Here is a 20,798-nt window from a genome sequence, read left to right on the forward strand (position 1 = left end):
ATGGGGCCGGTGGGGCTGGGCTGGGCGCTGCCACGTGCCGGTGTGCCGGATGCGGCCGTGCCAGCATCTGCGGGAAAGCCCCTGGGGAAGGCTGGGTCCCTGCGGGCACCCATGCCCCAACAGGTCCCTGGGTGCTGCGGCGGGGACCTGACTCATCCCGGAAGGGATTAGGGACACGGGGACCTGGGTGACGTTCTGGTCCGACCAGCCCGTCTGCCCCGGGATGGCCATCGGCGGCACGGGGCCCTGCTGCCACTCGCAGCCCTGGGGGAGATGACGGAAACGGGGCCCGCGATGGCACCCGCATCCCCCGCGCCGTGGGGCACCGCCACCGCCTGCCACGGTGAGGCTGGGTACGGGACGGGGCACCGGGGGGGTGGAGGGGTCAGGGTGGGCACGGGGCTGGGACAGCGCTGGTGGCTGTGCCGGCCTTTGGGACGCTGCTGGGCACTGGGGACGTCGCTGCTGCTGTGGGGGTCTGGGGGAACTGGGGCAGCTGCTCCTGGGGGGTCCGTAAGGTTCACAGTGTGGGGCTGTGCTCCCTGAGTGGGGATGGCCGTGGGTTCTGTGTCCCCCACGGTGCTGGGATGGGACCCTGCTCCCTGGGGAGGGTGCCCTGGAGCAGGGCTGTGAGCATGTGTCCGTGCTCCTGGGCACCCAGCCCACGGCCCCGCTCCCCAGGCAGCCCCTGCCCAGCCCCGCTGGGGTTTTCCCCAGCCCAGGGGCTGCCGTCTGCCCGCACGGCTCCTTCCCGCTGGACGGGGCTTTTGGAGGGACCGCAGAGTTCTGCTCTTGCTCTGCCTGCCCCTGCCTTCTCGTCACCCTGCGGTCTGGGGCCGTGTCCCAAGGCTACCCTACCCCACACGGCCCCGAAGTGGGAACATCTCCACGTGGGCTGAGCCCCCTCCCCTGACACAGCCCCACTGCGTCCCCCTGCTCCGCTTTGTCCCATCCTCTTGCTCTGCCATCGTCCTGTCCCCTTGCTGTCCCCAAGCTGTGCACAGCGGGAGCCCTGGGGGGGCTGTGTCACCACCAAGCCCCCCCCGTGTGCCGCTGTCCCCGCGCTGTCCCCTCCCGCTGGGACACGAGGGCAGAGCCGCGGCCGTGCTCGGTGTCCCCGGTCCCACGCAACCTGTGGCTGGCTGTGACGCTGTGGGGGACCCTCTCCTTCCTGCGCTCCCAGGACGGGCGCGAACGGGGAACAACGGGGGAACGGCTTCCCCTCTGAGTCACGCGTTGGGCAAGGTCGGGCTTTCAGCGGCCGCCGCACCGCGGTGTCCCCGGCGTGCGCACGGGAGGCTGATGTCAGCCAGGGAGCCCCGATATAAGGCCGGGGAGCGGGTCGGGGGCTCAGCCATGTCCTCTGCTCCAGCCCCCAGGTCACGCAGCTGCCCCAGGGCTGAGGGGGGGCTCTCGGCCCCCGGCTGCCCACCAAGCGGCTCAGCCCTGGGCATGCCTCCTGCCCTGCTGCTCTGCCTCCTGCTCCTGCTGGCCGCCTGCTCGCCTGCCGCCGGCTCCAGCCCCGGCATCAAGGGCCGGGTGACCCAGAGGGCCCTGGAGTACGGTGGGTGCCTGCCCCTGCCCAGGCTGGGGTGGGAAGGGGAGATAGGGGGGCTTGTGGGGCACCCCAGGGATCATATCCGGATCCTGGGGATGTCCTGAGCCCAGCAGCACCCCTGGGTGCTCTGGCACCAGCCCTGAGCCTCCCTGCTCTACCCCCAGGCCGGCACTTTGGGCTGGAGCTGCTCCGGTCGCTGCTGCAGAAGGAGCATGAGCTGAACCTGCAGGGCTCCTACCGGCCCCCCTTCCTGGGGGAGCTCCAGTACACCGTGCCCCGGTAAGAGCCACCGCTGCAGCCCCAATTCTAACCTCATCCCCGTCCCTGTCCCTGTCCCCATCCCCGTCCCCATCCCTGTCCCTGTCCCCATCCCTGTCCCCATCCCTGTCCCTGTCCCCATCCCCGTCCCCATCCCCGCTGTGCCCTGCCACGAGCCCCGGCTGCCCGTTGTGCGCAGGATCCACATCCACGAGCTGCAGCTGAACGACTCCTCCGTGGACTTCGCCGAGGACGTGGGCGTGCGGCTGGCGGTGCAGCGCGCCCGCATCCAGCTCAGCGCCGACTGGGGAGCGCAGCTGGGCACCTTGTGAGTCCTCACCCGGCCGGGGCGCGGGGACAAGGACGGGGCCACCCCTGCCCCTGTCCTCACCCCGCGTTCCCCAGCCAGGACAGCGGCGTGGTGCGGCTGCGCGTGGGCGACCTGGCCGTGGCGGTGGTACTGGGGCTGAGCGTGGACGAGGGCGGCCGCCCCGCCGTGTGGGCCGCCGGCTGCGACGCCCGCGGCACCGACCTGCACGTGGAGTTTCACCAGGGACAGAGGTGAAGCCGGGCCCCCTGCTCCCATCATGGGGACACCCCCATGCCCCTGGGTGAGGGTGGCGGGTTGGGGAGGCCGGGGGTGAGCTGAGGACCCCTCTCTGTGCCCCTCAGCTGGCTCTACAACCTCCTGGTGCCGCTGCTCCAGAGGACCCTGCGGCAGCAGCTGAACAAGCAGGTGAGCGCTGCCCTGCTGGTGCTGGTGGCCCTGTCACCGGGTCCCCAGCCCTGCCAGGAGCTTGGGGACCCCATCTGGGGGTGCTCCCTAATGCCCTGCTCTGCTTCCAGCTCTGCGTCGAGCTTGAGAAGAGCATCGGCAGGCTGGAGGCCTCCCTGAAGCACATGCGAGGTGGGAGCTGGGGGAACGGGGCTGGGGCCGCTGCCCGGTGGGGTCTGTGGGACCCCTTCAGCCCCATGTCTGCGGGACTGGGGTGGCAGGAGGATGTCCCATCCCCAACGTGTCCCCAACACGTCCCTGCCACCTGCAGTGTCCCCCCAGCTCGACCCCTTCGCTGCCATCGACCTCTCCTTGCTGAGCCGCCCGGCGATCACGGCGGAGCACGGGGACGTCAGCCTCAAGGTGGTGCCAGCTCAGGGGGGGGGGTGGCAGTGTCTGGGGGGGGCCCAGACTGAGCCTGGCATCCATCCGTCTGTCTGTCCGTCCGCGCAGGGCGAGTTCTTTGGGGTGGGCAGGCGCTGGCAGAGCCCCTTCTCACCCAAGCCGGTGGGGCTGCCCGAGGCGCACGAGCCCATGCTGCTGCTGGCTGTCACCGACTTCGTCGCCAACTCCGCCGCCTTCGTGTACTTCACGGCCGGGGCCCTGCGCAGGAACATCTCCGGGGATGCGGTACGGGGGGCTCCGGCACGGCACGGTGCTGCTGCCCCGCCATATCCCTGCTGGGGGGGTCCCGTGCCCAGCCCTGCCCCGCTCCCCCAGCACCCGACCCCTCTGCTGCCTTCCAGCTCCCGCGGCGCTTCCCCATCCAGCTGAGGACCAAGAGCTTGGGGGTCTTCTCCCCGCAGGTGGGCGCGGGGCAGGGGGGCACAGGGTGGGCTGCAGGAGGGTTTGGACACGGGGTCAGGAACGTGGGATGGGACGGGGCAGGACACAAGAGGGGTGGGATGAGAGGGAGGCAGAGGAGGCATCGGAGGGGATGCGGGTGGGACGGGGCGCAGCAGGATGGACGTGGGCAGGATGAAGCATGGCAGGGTGGTGACAAGGTGCCCTGGCCGGGGCGGTGCTGGGTGCCTGCAGGGCTCGGTGCCAGCTCAGCCCTCACCCCCCCCAGCTGCAGGAGCACTTCCCCGACCTGCCCATGGAGCTGCACCTCTCGGCCCGCCAGCAGCCCCTGCTCTCCTGCCGCCCCGACGCCCTGCACGGGACCCTCTTCGGCTCCGCCGAGGCCTTCGTGGTGCTGCCCAACGCCACCCGCGTGCCTGCCTTCCTGCTGGACATCGTGAGTGCCTGGCCCCAGGGGGCTGAGCGGGGGTGCTGGGGCCTTACTGGGGCCCTGCGGGGTGGTGCTGGGCCCTGCGGGGTGGTGCAGGCACTGCCCCGGTCTCTCCAACGTCCCCTCTCGCTGCAGGACGCCAACGTGACGGGGAAGCCGACCATCACCGGGAACAGGCTGGGGGGCACCGTGCGGCTGACGAGGTGAGACCCCAGCCCCTCGCTGGGTCCAGGCTCCCCTGGGACACCCCTGGGAAGCCGTCCCCGTCCTTCACCTCTGGCCATTTCCCCCCCCTTGGGGCCATTTCACCTCCTCAGCCCCCCGGCTCCCATCCGTGCCCACTGCCCTGGTGCTCAGACCCTGGCCAGGTCCTCAGCGGGAGCCACTCTGCGGGGCTGGGGCTCTCAGCCCTGACGGGGCTCAAACTGTCCCTGCCCTGGGGGGGGGGTACACACAGCCCCCACCCCTGTGCCCGCTGCTGACCCCAGTCTCTCCTCCAGCCTCAGCGTGGCGCAGGTGACCTCGCACGTGGGCCCGCTGCAGGTGAGCGGCCGTGACGGGGGCCACGGGGGGCTGCCGGCGAGGGGAGGTGACCCCAGCACAGCTGGGGGCTTGGGGAACTGGGGGTGGGGGGGGGACACAGCTTGGTGCAAGGCCCCGCGCTGGGCTCAGGGCGCTCCGTGTCCCGCAGGTGAAGAAGCTGGAGAACGTGCTGAAGTTTGGGCTGTGGCTCTTTGGGGTGCCCTGGGCCAACAGTGAGTGCTGCGCCCCCCCCGAGCTGCCCCCACCAAACCCCAGCTGCCCCTTGGGCTGTCCTGGGTCTGTGCCGGGTCTGTCCCGGGTCTGTCCTGGGTCTGTCCCTGTTCTGTCCCGGGTCCGTCCCGTTCACAGCCCCGCTGTCCCCACAGAGCGGCTCCGGTCCGGGGTCCCGCTGCCCACCCCGCACGGCCTCAGCCTGGTGCACCCGCACCTCTCGCTGCACGAGGTGGGTGCCACCCCTGTCCCCTCACCCCCGTGCCCCTGAGCCGCTGTGTCCCCCCCCCCTCACCCCGTTTTCCACGCAGGGCTTCCTGCTCCTCGCCACGGACCTGCAGTACGAGCCCTGAGACCCGCTGCTGCCTGGGAACGCGCTGTCCCCATCCCTGACCCCGTCCCTGTCCCCATCCCCGACCCCATCCCCGTTTTGGGGGTCCATCGGGGTCACACCCTGCCCGTGGCTCAGCCTGCAGCCCCTGCAGCCCCTGGAGCCGTGTCCCTGTCCCCACGCTCCAGGCGAGGTCCCGGCGGGGACATCCCCAGGGGGCTTCTGCTCTGCCGGGGGTCGCGGCCACCCCACGGGCTGGAGGCTGGGGGCAGGGGGGGTCTCGGGGCCGGGGGTCCCGCACCCACCCCGCCCCGTGTCCCGGCTCCCGCTGCGGTTCCGCGGCAGCTCCCGGCTCGCCCGCGGGATGGAGCCCGTGGCCACGGCTCCGCCGCGCCGGCACCGGCCGCTGCCCCCCCGGGACCGGCAGCGGGAGCCCGAGCTGGAGGCAGCGGGGGGGGGGGGGACGGCCTCGGAGCCCCCCCAAAAGCCCTGGGCCTTGCAGAAGCCGCAGAGGAGGTGTCCCTGTCCCTGTGCCTGTCCTTGTCCCTGTCCCTGTCCCTGTCCCTGTCCCCGTGCCCAGCCACTCCCCGGAACCATCCCCTCAGGGACAGTGGTGCCGAGCGGGGGGGTTTTGCTGCGGCAGGGGGCTCCGCACCCTCCCGGCCCCTCTGCCTGTCCCTGCTGAGCCCGGGGGTCCCCTTCCCGCAGCCCCAAAACGCCTGCCCCAGCCCGGAGCCTGGCACAGTGCCCTGTCCCCGTGTCCCCAAGCGGGGACTGGCACAGGAGCGAAGATGCGGGGCGAGGACGGGCACAGGAGCCCGGTCCCAGTGAGAAGTGGACGGGCACGGGGATGTCCTGGTGGAACCGTGGGGATGGGGAGCTGGCTCCCCCCGCCCCTGCCCAGCACCATCCCGGCCCCCTCGGACAGCCGTGACCCCAACGGGAGGGGACAGGAGGGTCCCGGCTCCTGCTCGGCCTCCCCCGAAGACCCCCGCAGGGCCCCCACAAACCACAGCAGCAGCAGCAGCTCCAACGACAGAGTTTATTTGTGGACTCACCTCCACCTGCAAACCAAAGCGTTCGGCGCTCGCCCTGCGGCGCGCGGGGAGCGGATCCTGCGCAGGCGGCCGGGCGGGAGCCGGGGGGCCGGGAGGGGCTGGGAGGAGGGGGTGCAGGGAAGCCCCCCCCCCCCGCTGCTCTCACCCCACTCTCTCGGGTGCTCCGTTAGCGGAGGAGCCAGGCCTCCGGGCCCCCAAGCCCGCCCATGGCCTCCGCAGAGCACGGCACCACACATAAATACAGACATACAGATAACAAAAATAGCATCAGAGTATTCACAGAGGAATAAAAACTACTCGGATATGTACAGCAGAGCGCGGGCGCTGCGAACACGCGAGGACAGCCGGGCGTCCCCGCAGCCTCCCAAGCACCGGGGGTTGCTTCGAGGCCAGCGGGGCAGCTCGACGCCCACGGCAGGAGCAGCGCGGGGAGAAGCCAGGCACCTCCAGCACTGCACGCACCCGTCACAGCCGCGCCGCGGGGTGGGGACCCCTCTGCCTGCGCTACGGGGACCGGCAGCGAGCGGGGGGCAGCGGGGGCCAGCGGCCACCAGCCCTCCTCGGCCCTGGCGCTGCCCCTGCTGCCAGCCCTCGCGTTGGGTCCCGCGTTGGTCCCGTGGCTGCTGCTGCCGGGTCCTCGCCTGCTCCAGCCCTTCCCCGCCACGGTGCTGGGAGCACTGTCCTGTCCTGACAGCCCCCCGCGGGGTCCTGCTCCCCCTGCCCCTTCCACGCCCCCGCTCTGTTCCCGCATGCTGGAAGGTGCTGGTGCTGGGGGGGGGAAGCGCTCTGCCCCCTCGCCTGCCTCCGTCCTGGCCCCAGTCCGACAGCAAAGCGAAGAGCGGGGCCGAGGAGCGAGCGTGGGGAGGGACGGACACAGGGGAGGCGAGGGGGGGCATGCAGTGCCACACAGCAACCCCGAGCGGAGGGAGAGGAGGGAGGAGGAAGAGGAGATGAAGAGAAGGCCCCTTCCCCCCGGCACAGCCCTGGGCCTGGCGCGCCATCCTCAGCACCCGCGGGGCGGCCTCAGCTCCCAGCAGCTGCCCCCCGGGGGGAGCAGGGGGCTGGCGGGCAAGCTCGGAGCCCCTCACCCTCAGCTTCAGCCTCAGCCTCCTCCTCCCGGCGGGCAGGCGCCCTCCTGCAGCGCCGGGCAAGGAGGGGACAGGGGAGGGACACTGCGGGGACGGCAAAGCTCAGCTCTGTGCCCCCCCCCCGGCTGCTGCAGCGGGGCAGGGCTGGAGTGCAGGAGCGGAGCACGCCGCAGGCTGGGGCCCAGACCCTGGCTCTGGCTGGGGATCCTTACCTTAGTGACACATCTACACACACGCACGCACTCACACATGCAAAAATAAGTCTGTTTATTCTCTCCAAAGTGATCTAAAGGGACCCTGCAGGGCTGGGACGCCTTCTAGCCAGCACGCCCCCCGGCTGCCTGGATCTCCCCAGCGCTGGGGAGCTGCCGGCTGAAGTGCTGCATCGGTCTCAGCGCCTTTCAAACACAACGGAACGGTAAAATAAGAGGAGCTACAGGAAAAGGAGCTGGCGGCGCGAGGGAGGAAGCTCCGTGGAGCAGGGAGCTTGCCCGGGAGGCGCAGGGTCTGCCCCCGCGGCGGTGCTCGGGAGCCGTGTAGTGGATGTGGCGGTGAAGGCGCAGCCGTCCTGGGGACGGGACGGGGCGGCGGGTCACTTGCGGCTCAGCAGGGATCCCAGCAGGAGCACTCCGGCCACCGTCGCCCCGGTCAGGAGCCATTTGTTGAAGGTCTCCTGGCCCTTCCTCATCTCCGCAGCAGCATCGTTCCCGTAGAGGTCCACAAACCGCTCCTGGGGGGGAGAGGAGAGCAGTGAGCACAGGGAGGGAGCGGAGCGAGGCCGCAAGCCCCCAGACCCAGCAGGTGCACGGGGCCCTGCGAGGTGCTCCCAGCCCCTGGGGGCTGTGCCGGGGGCCCTGCAGAGCCCCGCACGGACGGGATGCTGCTCCCTGGGCGCCTTCCTTCGCACAGCCTGGGGAGGGGATGGCAGGAAGGAGCAGGAGGGCTCCTGCAGGCAGGAAAGTGGCGCTGGGGACGGGGCGGACGGCAGCCGCCTCGCGCTGCCCTGCTCTGAATCACGCACACGGGGCAAGGGGGGAAGCACAGGACCGGTCATGAGAGAAGGCGATGCCAGAAAGGGTTCGCAAGAAGAACACCACGAGGGCAGGGCAGGCAGCGCATCACGTGCTGGAGGCTCTCTAAAATTAGCCCCAAAGTGCGATCGAAATCGTCGCGGCGGGAGGAAGGCCGGGCTCGATCCTGCTGCCGAGGTCTGAAGGAGCAGCAGGGCTGGCGCACACGGTGCCGGTGCACGCTCCGCTTTTTGTGCTTGGGTTTTGTGTCGCTGCTGCGACACCGGCCGAGATCCCCACCCTGTCCCGGGGTGAACAGGAGCCAAGCAGCAGCCCGGCCAGGAATGCAGCCGCTCCGGCCCAGCCCGGCCCAGCCGGCCTCTCCGGCCCCGCACCACCGCCGACGGCAGGAGCCGGGCAGATTTCCACGGCGTCACCATGCAGCAAACCGCCCGGCCCCTCGCCTGCTCGACAGCAGATGGCCGTGGCCTGGACCGCGGGAGATGGAGGGCAAGGAGAGCAGCGAGCCCAGGGCTGGACCCTTCCCTGCCTGGGAGCAGGCTCTCGGAGAGCTGCCTGCCCCCCCACGCAGCCCCGCAGGGTCCCCGGCAGCTCCGCGGTGCTGTGCTGCTTTCCTGCTCCCTCTGGCGACCCTCACGGCCAGAGCCCTGCAGGGCCGAGCGCTGGGAGTGGAGCACGAGGCCGGCTGCTCGCTGCTTCGTGTCCTTCCACCGTGGCCAGGTGGCCCTGGAGGGTTAGTGCTGGTCCTGCACGGAAACCTCACCTGGCTCTACAGCAAGGGTGTCACCAGGAAAGCTTAGCCTCCCCCAGCCACGGGCCGCCCCGAGGATGGCTGCGGCGCCCCAGGGCCAGCACCAGGGCAGGCTGCAGGAGGCCGGGCGCTTCGCTGCCCCCCTTTATCAGAGCCCAGCAGCGGCACCAAGGTTGCAGGGGGCTAGCGCCAGCAGCTCCGGCCTTGGGGAGCTCGTGCAGCTCGACAGCCGGCCGCTCGGCTTCAGCCGGGGCCCAGCCTCGTGTTCCCAGCAAGGTCCCCTGCTTCCTGATAACTGGACACAGTTCCAGTAAGCCGCCAGCTCTGGGAAAGCAGAGATAAGCCAGGCGGGAGCTGCTTTGATGTCACGCCTCACCACGGCTCCCGGGGCAGGGGCAGCAACCCCGGCTGGGTGCGGAGCTCCCCCAGCACCCTCGGGTGCCCTGATCCCTGAACCCAGAGGCTCCTCGGGCACTTGCACTCCGTCACTCTGGGGAACGCCGCCCCAATTCCCCTGGCTCCCACTGGACACCCCCCCGAGGCCACGGCTCGCAGGGCACCCCTCACCTTGCCACAGGCGCGTGCAGGCTCTCACACGGCGCTGCCCAGCAGGGCGCACGCCTTGGCTCCCATCCCCTCCCTGGCCAACAGCCCCAGGTGCCCGGCGGGGCGCAGAGCGCCTCGGCAGGGGCCAACGTCTTTCGGGACCTGCCAGGAAAAGCTCTCCAGCACCTCACGGCCTCCCTGGCTGCCCTCCACCTCCTGCAGACACTGCTCGACCGTAGCAATGCCAGCAGAGCCGCAGGGCAGTGACAACGGGGCCCCTAGCTTGCTTACTCCGGGGCAGAGCACTGCCCTGGGGCACGGCAACCCCCCAGGGGCTCCCAGTGCTCACCAGCCCCCCCCCCCCGGAGGCCTTGCGTTGCATCCCGGCCTCGTTGCTGGGGCGCAGGCAGCCGCGGAGCAGATCCACGCCGTCACACGCAGGTGATGGCCGCAGGGCCGGGCCAGGCTCCTGCCCGCTGCCGCCCGCTCTGCTCCCACCGCTCCGGGAGGGAGGCTGCAGAAGCAGCCAGCGCTGTGCGAGCCCAAAGCCAAGGGGCTTTTTTAATTAGGGCACGGGAAATCCCTCTGCTGCTAGGTGCTGACGAGCGGCCCCCGTCTCCACACCGCAGCACGGCCCCGTGCTGGGGGGGGCTCCCAGGCAGGGCCCTCCCTGGGGACGCGTCCCAGCCGCGCACCCACAGCACCCGATGCTGCGGCTGCGCTCCGTGCGGAGGAAGGATGCTGTGCACGTCGAGATAAAGGTTCTCCCTGCAAAAAAGCCCCGCTGCTCCGTGCTCCCCAGGGCCCGCCCGACTGAGCCAAGGGCCGGGCACCCGCCTGTCCCTGCTCTGCAGGATCCTCCTGAGGCATGGCAGGAGCCACGCAGGCATCAGCAGCTCCGGGGCAGCGCTGCCAGAGGGGAGCAGAGCCCAGGAGAGTCCCCTGAGGAGCCCAGGGACATCCCCTGCTCCTGACACACCTGAGACACCAAGCTTGGTCCTGCCAGGGGAGGTCACCTCGCCACTACCTCTGTCTGCGCCTGGAGAGCTGTGCCGGGGCCAAACATCCCCGCTCCTGCCAGACCCTTCCCAAACGCCCCCGGCCCTCCCACAGGGCTGAGGTTTCTGGAGGGGGCTGCGCCTCCCACGGGGCTCCTCAGCAGCACGGAGCACATGGAGGAGAGCAGGGGGTCCCCAGAGGAGAGCAGGGGGTCCCCGGCACCCAGCGCCTCCAAGTGGGCACCAGGAGAGGGTCCCACGGCAGGGGGAGCCGGGGGGTGGGGGGGGCAGCAGCTCATCCCTCTGCACTACCTCTTCTTCGGTCTGTGCCCCGGAGCTTGGGGAAAGGCGGTTCCAAGAAGCACGTTCGGAGCCTCTGTTTCTAAGAAAAGGAAGTGTTTGCAGAACGAGAGATAAACGCAGGCGGTGAAGCGGGAGCTATCGGGTGCTACAGGCGGAGAGGAGCGGGGCAGGAGCCGAGAGCGGGCGGGAGGGAGGGAAGCAGGGAGGGAGGGACCCCTCTCCTTCCCCGGGAAGGGAGCAGCCCTGCAGGGAACCATCCCAGAGCGGGGTCCCCACGAGTGTGATCCCAGGTGTGGCCCCTGGGAGCGGGCAGCCAGGCCTGGGGGGGGGTTGGGGGTTAGGGGAAGCAGCTTGCTGGTTCCCACACGGCCCCGTGCCATCCCGTGCAGCACGCCGAGTGCCGATTCCGCCCGTTCTGCCCCGTGTTCGGGCTCCCTGGCTTGCCCAGGCACGTCCAGATATTTCTGGCCTCCCCCGGTCACCTTTATCTGGGAGGAAATATTTGGAATTCCTGAGTTGCTCACAAGAAGGGCAGTGGTAGCAACAGCACGTCGGTGTCTCAATCGCCCCGGGGGCCGCCCCAGAGGACAGGGACAGGCTGTTCTGCCACCGCTCCCAGCGCCGCCCGTCACATCCCCTCCCCGCCCGCCCGCAGACGGCCGAGAGGAGGATGCCCTGGCGAGGCGAGGAGGAAGCAGCAGGAGGTTGTGCCTACGGACAGGCAGAGCCTCGGCGGTGCCTCTCCCCAGCAGGACGCGAGGTTTCCTCGCCGCAGCCCCGAGCAGCTGCCCGGGGGCTCCTGCTCCAGGCACCCCGGGGCCCCTCCAAGCACCAGCAGCCCCAAGGCTGCCAGGACCCTTCCCGTCACCCACCCCCCTCGGCCTGCAGCCCCTGCCGGGGGAGCAGCAGCCCTGTGCAGGCCGAGGGCTGACCCAAGGTGCTTGCTTGCTGTCTGGTGAGGAGAGCAGGTTAAGCAGCCGCGAGGCCTGGCTGCAGACGGTGCCCTGAAAGCGGGAAGGGGAAGAGGCAACGTTTCAGCCTCCTGCCCCGTGCCAGCTGCCTCCATCCAGCGGCACCGCCTGGGCCCCGGCCGAGCTGCCACATCCCGCTCAGGGCAGGCGGAGCAGACTGGGTTCCTCTTTCACGATCAGATGCGAGGCTTTGGGAAAGAGGATTCAGTAACGCCGGGCCCCAGGGAGGGTGAAGGGAGCAGATGCGAGCAATGAATCCCCATCTGCTCTCCTGCGAGGCAGCGGAGGGGACGGCAGCGGTTTGGGCACCCCAGCACGTACAAAAGGCTTTCTCTTCCCACCCCGGCATCTCCCTGTGCTCCACCAGAAAGGAGCCGGCTCTCCAGAACCTCCCCGGGGCCGAGGCCGTGCCGTTCCCAGCCGTGCGGCGGGGTTACGTGGCCTGCCCGCAGCGTGAGCCACAGCAGCTGGCTCCCCGTCCACGCGCCCTCGTCACGAGGCGATGTTTCACTGGGAAACAAAGCCCTCCGCTCCTGCTTTACCTGGGCTGTGAGCACAGCTGTGTCACCGCCGAGAGGCCTCACACGATCCGGACAGGCGGACAGCCTGCTGGGGAGCTGCAGGGCCGGGTGCTGTGCCGGGGGGGGGGGAGGCACGCACAACGCCCGGCAGCAGCTCAGCGCGGAGCAGAACAAAGCCGCGCGCCGGCAGCAGCCTGTTCCCGGAGCTCCTGCGGGCTGCCAGCTCCCTGCATGGGGCTGGCACGTGCAAACCTGCAGGTGAAGGGAGCACAGGGGGGGAAAGGCAGAGCCGAGATCTTTCAGAAGAACTGAATGCACGAGCGCTGCCAAAGGCTGGTGCTAGGATCCCGCAGCCACGGCTCGGCGGGTCCCCACGCAGCTCCGAATTGCCCCCGGTGCCCTCCTCCCCCAGGGAGCACAACCCCGAGCCGCTGCGTGTGCGTGGCCCTGACCCTGCGGGGTCTCAAGCCCGGACCCTCAGGAGGGCAGCAGTGACAGCCCTGAGAGCCTGGAGCCCTGAGGTGGGAGCACGACGGGAGCCCTGACTCAGGCTCACCTCGCCAAGGAGCTGTGCCGTCCGGGCAGGGACCCGCGCCGCTCTCCGAGCTTCTGCAGCCCCCAGCGTTGGTGCTGAGGCTGTGCTGGGCCCTGCCAGCAACCCTGGGGACGGGACACGGGGCCGAGGGGATGGGACATGGGGCCCAGGGGACGGGACACGGGGCCATTGGGGTGGGGAAGGGGCGGTGGGACCCGCAGCTCTGCAGCTGGACGCTGCAGGGCCCCAGCTCTGTTATGGTAATGGGGACCTCCGGGGAGGCAGCTGCACATCTCCATGACAAAGGCCGGGCCTGCCTCACCCCCGCTCTGCTCCCCTGGGTGCTGCCTCTCCCAGGCACAACCTGCCTGTCCCGGACGGGGCCCTGAGCTCCCAAGGGGTCATTAAACTCCCAAGGGGTCATTAAACAGGCCCGGCCCTGCCTCTCCCCCCTGCCCAGCCCCACACCACGTGCAGGGGCTGTACGTGACCGGCTCCTTTCTGCCCAGAAAGCCTCGCCAGCACGTTCCAGCCCTCGGCCTCGCCACGGCAGCCTCCTGGCACACCGGCTCCATCACCAGCTCGGGGGAACCTGCGATAACCCCGCACCGCTCAGCTCCATTTCAGCGTTTTCCAAACACACGGAAGGGGCTCGGCAGGCAGCTGTGGCCCCTCTCCCCGCTCCGGGAGAGTGCTGTGCGCAGCAAGAGATGGAGAGAGGGGAACTGTGCGGCTTCCAAAACGGGCTGAGACATTAATGGGTGCCGAGGCAGGAGACAGCGCGAGGGACGGATCTGCTTGCAGCCAGCTTTCATCAGAGCCGCTCCCAGAACGGGGCCGGGGGCTCCCAGAACGGGGCTGGGGGCTCCCAGAACCGGGCCGGGGGCTCCCGGAGGTGCCGCAGCCCAGTCCCACCAGGGACCGGGGCCGGCAGCGAGCTCCCGGCACAAAGGCGCAGCCCCGAGCACGTGGGCCGAGCCGGATCCACTCAAGGGATTAGCACCTGCTGGGAATGGGATTGTTTTCCGAAGGGCATTAAGGGGAACGGGCCGAGGACAGGCGGTCTCTCTGATGCTTCTCCCCAGCGGACAGATGGTGTCTGAGCCCCCGCGGGCAGCGCAGCCTGCCTGCCCTTTGTGCGAGGGGCGCGCTCGGGGGGCAGGGGAAGCTCTCGCTGGAATTTCACGGTCGTCGGCCGCCTGCGCCGCCAGGAGCCCGAGTGCTTCGGAGACCTGCAGGGTCCTGCAGGGCCCTGGGAGCTCAGCTCCTTTCCACCTCGTCACTGCTCCTCCCAAACGTCGCAGCGCCTGTGTAGGGGAGACCTACGCCGAGGGGACGATGCTCGGTGCTCACGTGTGGCTGCACAGCCACGCTCCTAGCCGGGGCCGAGCGCGGTCCTCACAGCCCCAAACCACACCGAGCCCTGCTGCAAACCTCCTCTCGGGGCACGGCAGCATCACCAGACCCGTGCTGAGCAGGGGATTGCTCCCCAGGGGTGTCGGGTCTCCGGTTCCGTGCCCCCGGAGCCGCCCGTGCCCAGCACCCCGGCGAACGCCAACCGAGGTCCCCACTTCCCCGTTGGGCCCCGGAGCCTCGGCAGGCTGCGGCAATTTACAGGGCCTTGAATGAGAAAGGGGAAAGGGCGGAGGGGCAGGAAGAGGAGGAAGATGTGCTCATTCTGTTTTCACTTCCTGTCAGCCCACATGAAATCTCAAACGATCCTGGCCGTGAAGTCATTTGCAGCCAAATCCTTGCTGACTCGAGGGGAAGGGGGAGAGGAGGGAGCTGATGCAGCACATGTCTTAGAGCAGCGCGGCAGGAGAAGGGGACTTTGTGTTCTGCTCTGGGCTCCTCCATCCGTGCTGTTGCGTGAAATAATCACTGGCTGGTGCACTGGAAGCTTCTAAATGAGGTCAGTTGCTCTAATAAAAGACATCAGCTCTCCGGCGAGCGTAATATGCTGGTGAGCCATAGCATTACGGGACGGAAGCATGTACAGGGCCGCTGCGGTCGCTGACTTTGAGACAGCAACCCCTCATTTTCTCAACACCTAACTCACGCGTCGCCCAGGAACTGCCCTGGGCCACCCCCTGCTTCCTGGTCCTGACCCAGGCCGCGAGCCAGCTGGCCACGAGCAGCACGTGCAGCAGTCACGCACGGCACTCGTCGGGCCCCTTTGCCAGCCCAGGTCGTGACAGAAGCACAGCGATGTGCAGCTGGGACCAGCACCGCCTGGAGAACGACTGAGGCACAGCATTAGGTGCACACGGACCAGACCAGGACAGTCTCGTGGCCTTCCACAGAGCCCTCTGCCCTCCAGAGGGGGAGAAAGTCCCCGAATTCCTCCGTTCTCCTTCAGGGAGCGGCCACCAGGTCGAGGCCAGCTCCAGTGGCTGCCTCCGCGGGGGCACACACGCGGTCCTGCCTCCGGGAACTGGTCCCAGCCCGGGCAGCTCACCCTGCCTCGGCCCTGCAAGGCTCTCGGAGCCCCCTCGCGCAGCCAAGTGGCCCCACTTTGGTTCTTGATGTCAGCCCTGGGAGCACGGGGCCAGCAGCAGCCAGGGGGACCCTACCCCGGGTCAGGCAGCCCAGGGCGCAGGGGCAGCCCGCCCTCCCTGCCCCAGGGCTCCTGCTCCCAAGGGCGACCTCCCCGAGCTGCTGCCGGCAGCCTGCCGCTAATTGGATCTGCTTAAAGCAGGAGCTGCGTCTGCAGACACGGCCCAAACGCAGGCTTGAGCAGGAAGGAGGATAATGCCATGAGCTCGAGCAGCTCTCCCCGAGGGAATCGCACGGCCCCCCGAAACTTCGCCTTGCTCACGCGCAGCTCATCGCCCTGCCGTGGGCACGCGGGGCAAACGGCTGCCAGGACAGCGGCCGGCACAGCTCCTGCTGGAGAGCTGCGAGGAGATTCGAGCCCCTGCTCCCCCAGCTCCCCTCGGCAGGGCACGGCCTTGCCGTGGTCCCGGCGGCCGCAGGGAGCTCCCTGCTTGACGCTCCGCATCGCGCCCGCTCCTCCCGCCCCGGCTGCCCCGCAGGCCGACGGCTGAGCGCGCCGGGTTTCCCGTTACCGAGCCCCTGCGTTTTTATTTTTATTTGCTGGCTAAATTAAACGTGAGGATAAAATCAGCGAAACACCTAAAAATAAATAAAAACGAGCGTTTTGACAGCGCAACTAGGTCACGGCTCCCCAGCGCGCCAGCCGCGGCTCAGCCTCCTGGGTTCACAACTGACATCTCTCTCAGAACGCCGCCTCCCGAAACCCACACCTGCTCCCCGTAACCCCAGCTGGAGCCATCTGCTAACGGCTCTGCCTCCGCCAGCCCCCCGTGCCCTCGCCCCGTGCCGCAGAGCGTGACCCCGCTCCCCACCCGAGCGCTCCCAGCAACCCCCCGGGGCCACCCCGCGGCCCCCGGAGGGGAAACTCTCACACGTGGTGCGAGTGCGTCCCCAAAGCCCGGTCCCGGGCATCCCCAGGGCGTTCAGCAGCACAGCCTCGGAGCTCCTGCGGCAGCAGCCACCTCTCCGCAGGGCCCCCCAGGTGGGGACAGGGAGGAGGAGCTGGGTTTCCCCCCCCCCCCAGTCCAAGGCCTGTGCCCTGGCACAGAGGGACACCGCTTCCCCTTCACGCCTCTGTTATCAGTCGTCTTTAGTCACGGGGAACGATGGTGTTTGAGGGTGACATCCCTCCCGGGAGGGTGGAGGAGGCCACGGCCTGGAGCAGGGCACAGGGCGCGTGCCTTCGCCCTGAGTCAGCCGGGAGGGAATCGCCCCCGCGCCTCGCTGCGGGGTCACCGGGCAGAGAGCCGCCTCCCCCTGCCCCTTCCGACCCCGCCAGCTCCGTGACTCCCTTCCCTGTCAGCGAGCACCACCGATGCCCCAGCCCCGGGCTCAGCAGGTCTGGTGCGCTCCCACGGCCGAGACCCGTCCCTCCCCTTCTGCTGGGACTGCTCTGGCTCGCAGCTGGTGGTGAAGCGGCTGCAGGGGACACGCTCCCTGGGGACCGCGCTGCCGGCCTCCGGCAGCTCGGTAAAAATCGAGGAGCGAAGGCCTTGAAGCAGCGACCAGGCTAAGGCCGGGCACGGGCTGCGCGCGCAGCCCCGCTCTCACGGGAGCCGCGCGTCCTTTTCAGCCGGACACAGAGAGCTGCAGCTCCGCAGGGCCAAGGGCCCGCTGCTGTCCCCGCTCCTTCTCCGGGATGTGACGCGGCCCCAGAAATGGGACAGGCCCCCGGCGGCGCTCAGGGCGGGACCCGGCTCCCTTTTGGATCAGGACGAACGCTCCCCGGAGCAGCTGCGAACGCGGAGCGGTTTGTTAGCGCTTTCACAGGTGTTCTTTAAGCGCCGCAGCTCTTGGGATTAAAGCGTCTCGGAGCGCTTCACGAGTTCCCACAGCCTCCCCTGGGAGGGGAGGAAACGCCACCACCCCCTGCGCCGCAGCGCTCCGAGTCACGGCCAGCGCAGCGCGGCGCTGCCTCCCAGGTGCCTGCTCTAATCCCAGACCCGAGGAGCGCAGTCGAACCCCAGCACGCGCCCAGGGGTAGCGAGAACAGCCCGGGCCCTGCAGGAGGAGAAGCAAGCAGATGGGGAGAAAGGCAGAGCTCTGGAAAGGCGGCCTCCCGTCCTGCGTGGCCTAGCGGCAGGAACGCTGCCATGGCCGGGCAGGAAGCGGCAGGGGAAGTCATTCCAATGGCATTTCCTGGAGGGCTGCAGAAAAACCTCCCGGTTCCCAGCCAGCTTGAGGAGCTGCCAGCGATCAGCAGGGACCTCCGGCAGCTGGGGGGGGACACCGGGACGCAGCGGGCTGTCCCGCCCCGGGCAGCCCGTACGGGCAGAGCGCTTTGCCATCCCCAGCGGGTGGTGACGACGGGGGCACGGTCCCAGCAGCAAGGGGTCCGGGCTGTAAAACAACCACAGGACGAGGCGGAAAGCAAAGAGCATCCCCGGCTGCCTCCTGTCCCCTCCCGCAGCCAGTTTCCCCATGCACCGGGCAACACACGGCACTGACGGCTGGCTGAGAGCTCAGCGGGGCGCAGCAGTGCCGGGACACCCCAAAAGCCGCGTGGGAACACTCGGGCGGCGTCAGGGGAGCAGGGCCGTGAGCCGGCACCCGAAGGTGGCTGCGGCCCCCACGGAGCACAGGGCACAGCTGTGCCTCTGCCACGCGTGCCAGGGCTCCTCGCCACGTCTGCACACAGCCGCACAGCTCAGACCTACACGTGCACAGCCCGACAAGCTCGGGCTGACGAGGATCTCGGGGCGGCCGGGCTCTGCAGAAGGAGATGGGTGCGGGGGGAGGTGTGTGCATTTACCTGGGCAAGCCGCACGGGGCCAAGAAGCCCTTCGAGAGCTGGTCACTGAAGCCTAGCTCTCAACCTGAAACCACTGCGACGGCTGGAGCGAGAGCGCAGGGCGAAATCCCAGCTGCGTTCTGTCATATGACACGGCCTGAGTCATTTCCTACCATTCATGAAAAAAAAATTAAGAAGATAGAAAAGGAGTTTGCTGCACTGACATCTTCGGAGGGTTTTCCCCAAACAGAGCCGCACGCTCCCAGCGCAGCGCAGAGCACCGCGACGCGTCCGTCCCGGCACGCGGGACCACCGGCAGCCTGGGGCTCCCTGGGGACGGTCCCTGCCCCTCGGCCAGCCCGGGCCGCCGGGACTGGGGCCTTGCGGGCTGCCCGCTGGGTCCTGCAGGCTTTCAGACCTGGCCTGACGCAAAGCCTTCGCTCTTCCTCTCCGCAAAGAGGAAAGCCCTCGCCTCTACGTTCACAGACCCGCCCCAAGGCCCCAGAACATCGGCTTTTAGCCCCGCTCCGAAGGGAGCCTGGAGGGAAAGGCAGGAGGACACCCAGGGCTGTCACAGCCGGGCGAGGCCTCCTGCCCAGTTCCCCTTCTCGAGCACACGAAGCACGGGGAGCACACCGCTGCTTGCCACGCGCTGTCCCCTGCACCTTGGGTTTCCGCCTCCCCAGGGTTCTCCACACCCCGCGATGCCTCCGATCACCGCTGGCCCTTCCTGTTTAAAGTTTACGGCCACTGGGACTTGGTCCAGGTCAAAGTATCTGCCTCCAGAAAGCGTGCTGCTGGGTTCTGACAGCTCGCGGGGCAGCAGCCCCCTTCAGCCCAGGGCTGGTTATTATTCAACCCCCTCAGGCTCTCCTCGTGCTCGCTTCCTCGGCGGCAGACTGCTGAGAGAGGGGGGAAACCAAGGCAGGGCCAGACAACGCGACAAAATACACCCGTGCCAGCACCACGCGCTGAGTTTTGCCATTCCTCCTCCCTCAAAAAACGGCTTCTCCAGTTCTGCCCTCCCCTAAGGCAGGCCTGCACCCCCACGGCCACGCTGCGCCCCGCTTGGTCCCACCGGTGCGGGGCGAAACCCAGCTTCCTCCGCGTGCCGCCTGGGCGACACCTGCGGTGGAGCCGCGCTCCGTCCCCGCCAGCCGCGCTCCCAAACCACGGCTTGTTCCTGCAGCTGGATCCCCCCGCCTGGATCCCCCTCTGCTGCGGCACCCGGCTCCGCTCGAGCCGCGGCACGGCCCCGGCAGCGCAGTCAGGCTGGGAGCAGAGCAGGGCTGCTCCCCCCCGGGGGGGGGCGAAGCGCAGTTCGCGGAGATCTTCAAAGCCCGAGCGGGTGGGCGGGTCGGAGAGGGAGCAAGGGCGACCCTCCTGCAATCTGTTGAGCAAATATTTGCTACAAACAATGAATTTAGAGGCAGACGCACACACAAAAAAAAATGAGGAGTCTTAACTGCGATTGTTGGTTGGGGGTGGGGTGGGGTGGGAGGAGGTATTCCATTCCCCGCGAGCAGGGAGCAGTGATTTTCCACCAGTGATTTAATCTAAATCCCCCCCGAGAGTTCATTTACAAAAAATCCGATTGCATTATCGCCTGGGTCTCCAGGATACAACCCAACCCGTCACTAACAGCAACAGCCACCCTGGCTTGGAAACCTCCATTTGATCGCTCAATTCCAAGCCTAATCTGGGGCTTTAAAAACCGGAGGGAGGGGGGAAGGAACTCGGCTGTTTGGCCGGGGTTATCTGCGCCACGGAGCGCTGATGGCCAGCCGGAGCAGCCTGCAGATCCCAGGTTATGAATCGAAACCTCGGAGGCTGCTCAGGCAGCCCCACCCAGGCAGTGCCCCAGGCCGGCCACATTCCAGGAATTCCTGAGCTCTGGGTGCTCCCGCTCCGCCCTGGGTGCTCCCGCTGCTCCCGGGGGGTCGGCACAGGGAGCTGGGGGGCCCCGAGGGGCTCCTGGGGTTCAAGGGCCTCAGCTCCCAGCACACAGGGGGTGGGGGGGGGGGGGTGTTCCCCACCGACTCCCCACGTTCAGATGTTAACAACTGGCAGCGTGAGCTCCTTCCAGTGGGCACCAGCAGAGGTTACCCCCGCAGGGAATCCCCAGGACGCAGACGTGGAGGCACAGAGACAACTCCAACACCTGCAGGCCCCGTGGCTCCCGCTGGCAGAGCAGGCATCTCAGGAATGCTTCCTGGAGAAGCGCCGGTTCACCTTAACACCTAACCCGCGGGGGCAGCCGGCAGCTCCCAGCAGGGTGGGAGGCAGCCGAGGATGCAGCAGCAGCTCCTGGGCACTGAGCCTCGCACCCCGCCGGCTCGGGTGGAGCTGCCCCAGCGCCACCCCCGGGGACCTGCCGGAGGATTTGCTTCACCGCGACCGCAGCGGAGGACGAGGAACGTCCTGTCTCCAGAATGGAGAAGTGGCTGTTACCCCCAGCAGGCCACAAGGCCAGCCCGGAGCAGCTCAGGGAGGAGGAGGAGGAGGAAGCGCCGCTCCCCGCTGTTCAATGACACGGGGAAGGTGCCCGAGAGCAAGGGCTGCCGCTCGAAGAACGAGCTTGGATGACATGACGTTTCCAAAGGCTCTCGGAAAATGGGTCTCTTATGTAACAGCCAGGGAGAAGGAGGGGAAAAAAGGATGAGGAAGGACGGATCTGAGCACCAACTCTTTGTTTCATCGCGGCGGACCGGCGCTCCTGTGGCAGAGCACTGGGAACACGAAGGGAAAGGCCGTGCACCCACTGATGGCCTGGCCAGGCGCTACCACAAATGCCGCAGGG

At 68.7% G+C, this 20,798-nt stretch overlaps 2 protein-coding genes across 3 annotated transcripts in view; one reads left to right on the forward strand and one right to left on the reverse strand.

The window, feature by feature from the left end:
- LOC118176883 (lipopolysaccharide-binding protein-like) lies at positions 1 to 7,345 on the forward strand. Its single transcript, XM_035344159.1, has 17 exons — positions 1 to 9; positions 172 to 353; positions 1,380 to 1,564; positions 1,723 to 1,837; positions 2,016 to 2,144; positions 2,222 to 2,377; positions 2,489 to 2,552; positions 2,663 to 2,723; positions 2,863 to 2,954; positions 3,045 to 3,221; positions 3,338 to 3,397; positions 3,664 to 3,831; positions 3,961 to 4,028; positions 4,326 to 4,368; positions 4,717 to 4,810; positions 4,890 to 5,024; positions 7,338 to 7,345. The coding sequence occupies exons 1-17, from the start codon at positions 1 to 3 to the stop codon at positions 7,343 to 7,345; spliced, it is 1,746 nt and encodes a 581-aa protein (XP_035200050.1).
- BCL2L1 (BCL2 like 1) overlaps positions 7,299 to 20,798 on the reverse strand; it is a 14,506-nt gene continuing 1,006 nt past the window's right edge. For both annotated transcript variants that reach the window (XM_035344045.1, XM_035344044.1), the window contains 2 exons: positions 7,552 to 7,785; positions 7,299 to 7,519 (listed from right to left, as the gene is read on the reverse strand). In XM_035344045.1, coding sequence (XP_035199936.1) covers positions 7,648 to 7,785 — 138 coding nt within the window. In that variant the 3' untranslated portion in view covers positions 7,299 to 7,519; positions 7,552 to 7,647. The remainder of the gene's footprint in view (positions 7,520 to 7,551; positions 7,786 to 20,798) is intronic.

This window comes from Oxyura jamaicensis, chromosome 20, assembly GCF_011077185.1.
Source record: "Oxyura jamaicensis isolate SHBP4307 breed ruddy duck chromosome 20, BPBGC_Ojam_1.0, whole genome shotgun sequence".
Classification (NCBI taxonomy): Eukaryota; Metazoa; Chordata; class Aves; order Anseriformes; family Anatidae; genus Oxyura; species Oxyura jamaicensis.

What these genes read in the sequence shown, in the direction of transcription:
- LOC118176883 (XM_035344159.1), top strand. An exon ending in GGCAGCAGCTGAACAAGCAG is followed by an intron (nt 2,553 to 2,662) that starts GTGAGCGCTGCC and finishes CTCTGCTTCCAG; the next exon opens with CTCTGCGTCGAGCTTGAGAA. An exon ending in TGGGGGTCTTCTCCCCGCAG is followed by an intron (nt 3,398 to 3,663) that starts GTGGGCGCGGGG and finishes CACCCCCCCCAG; the next exon opens with CTGCAGGAGCACTTCCCCGA.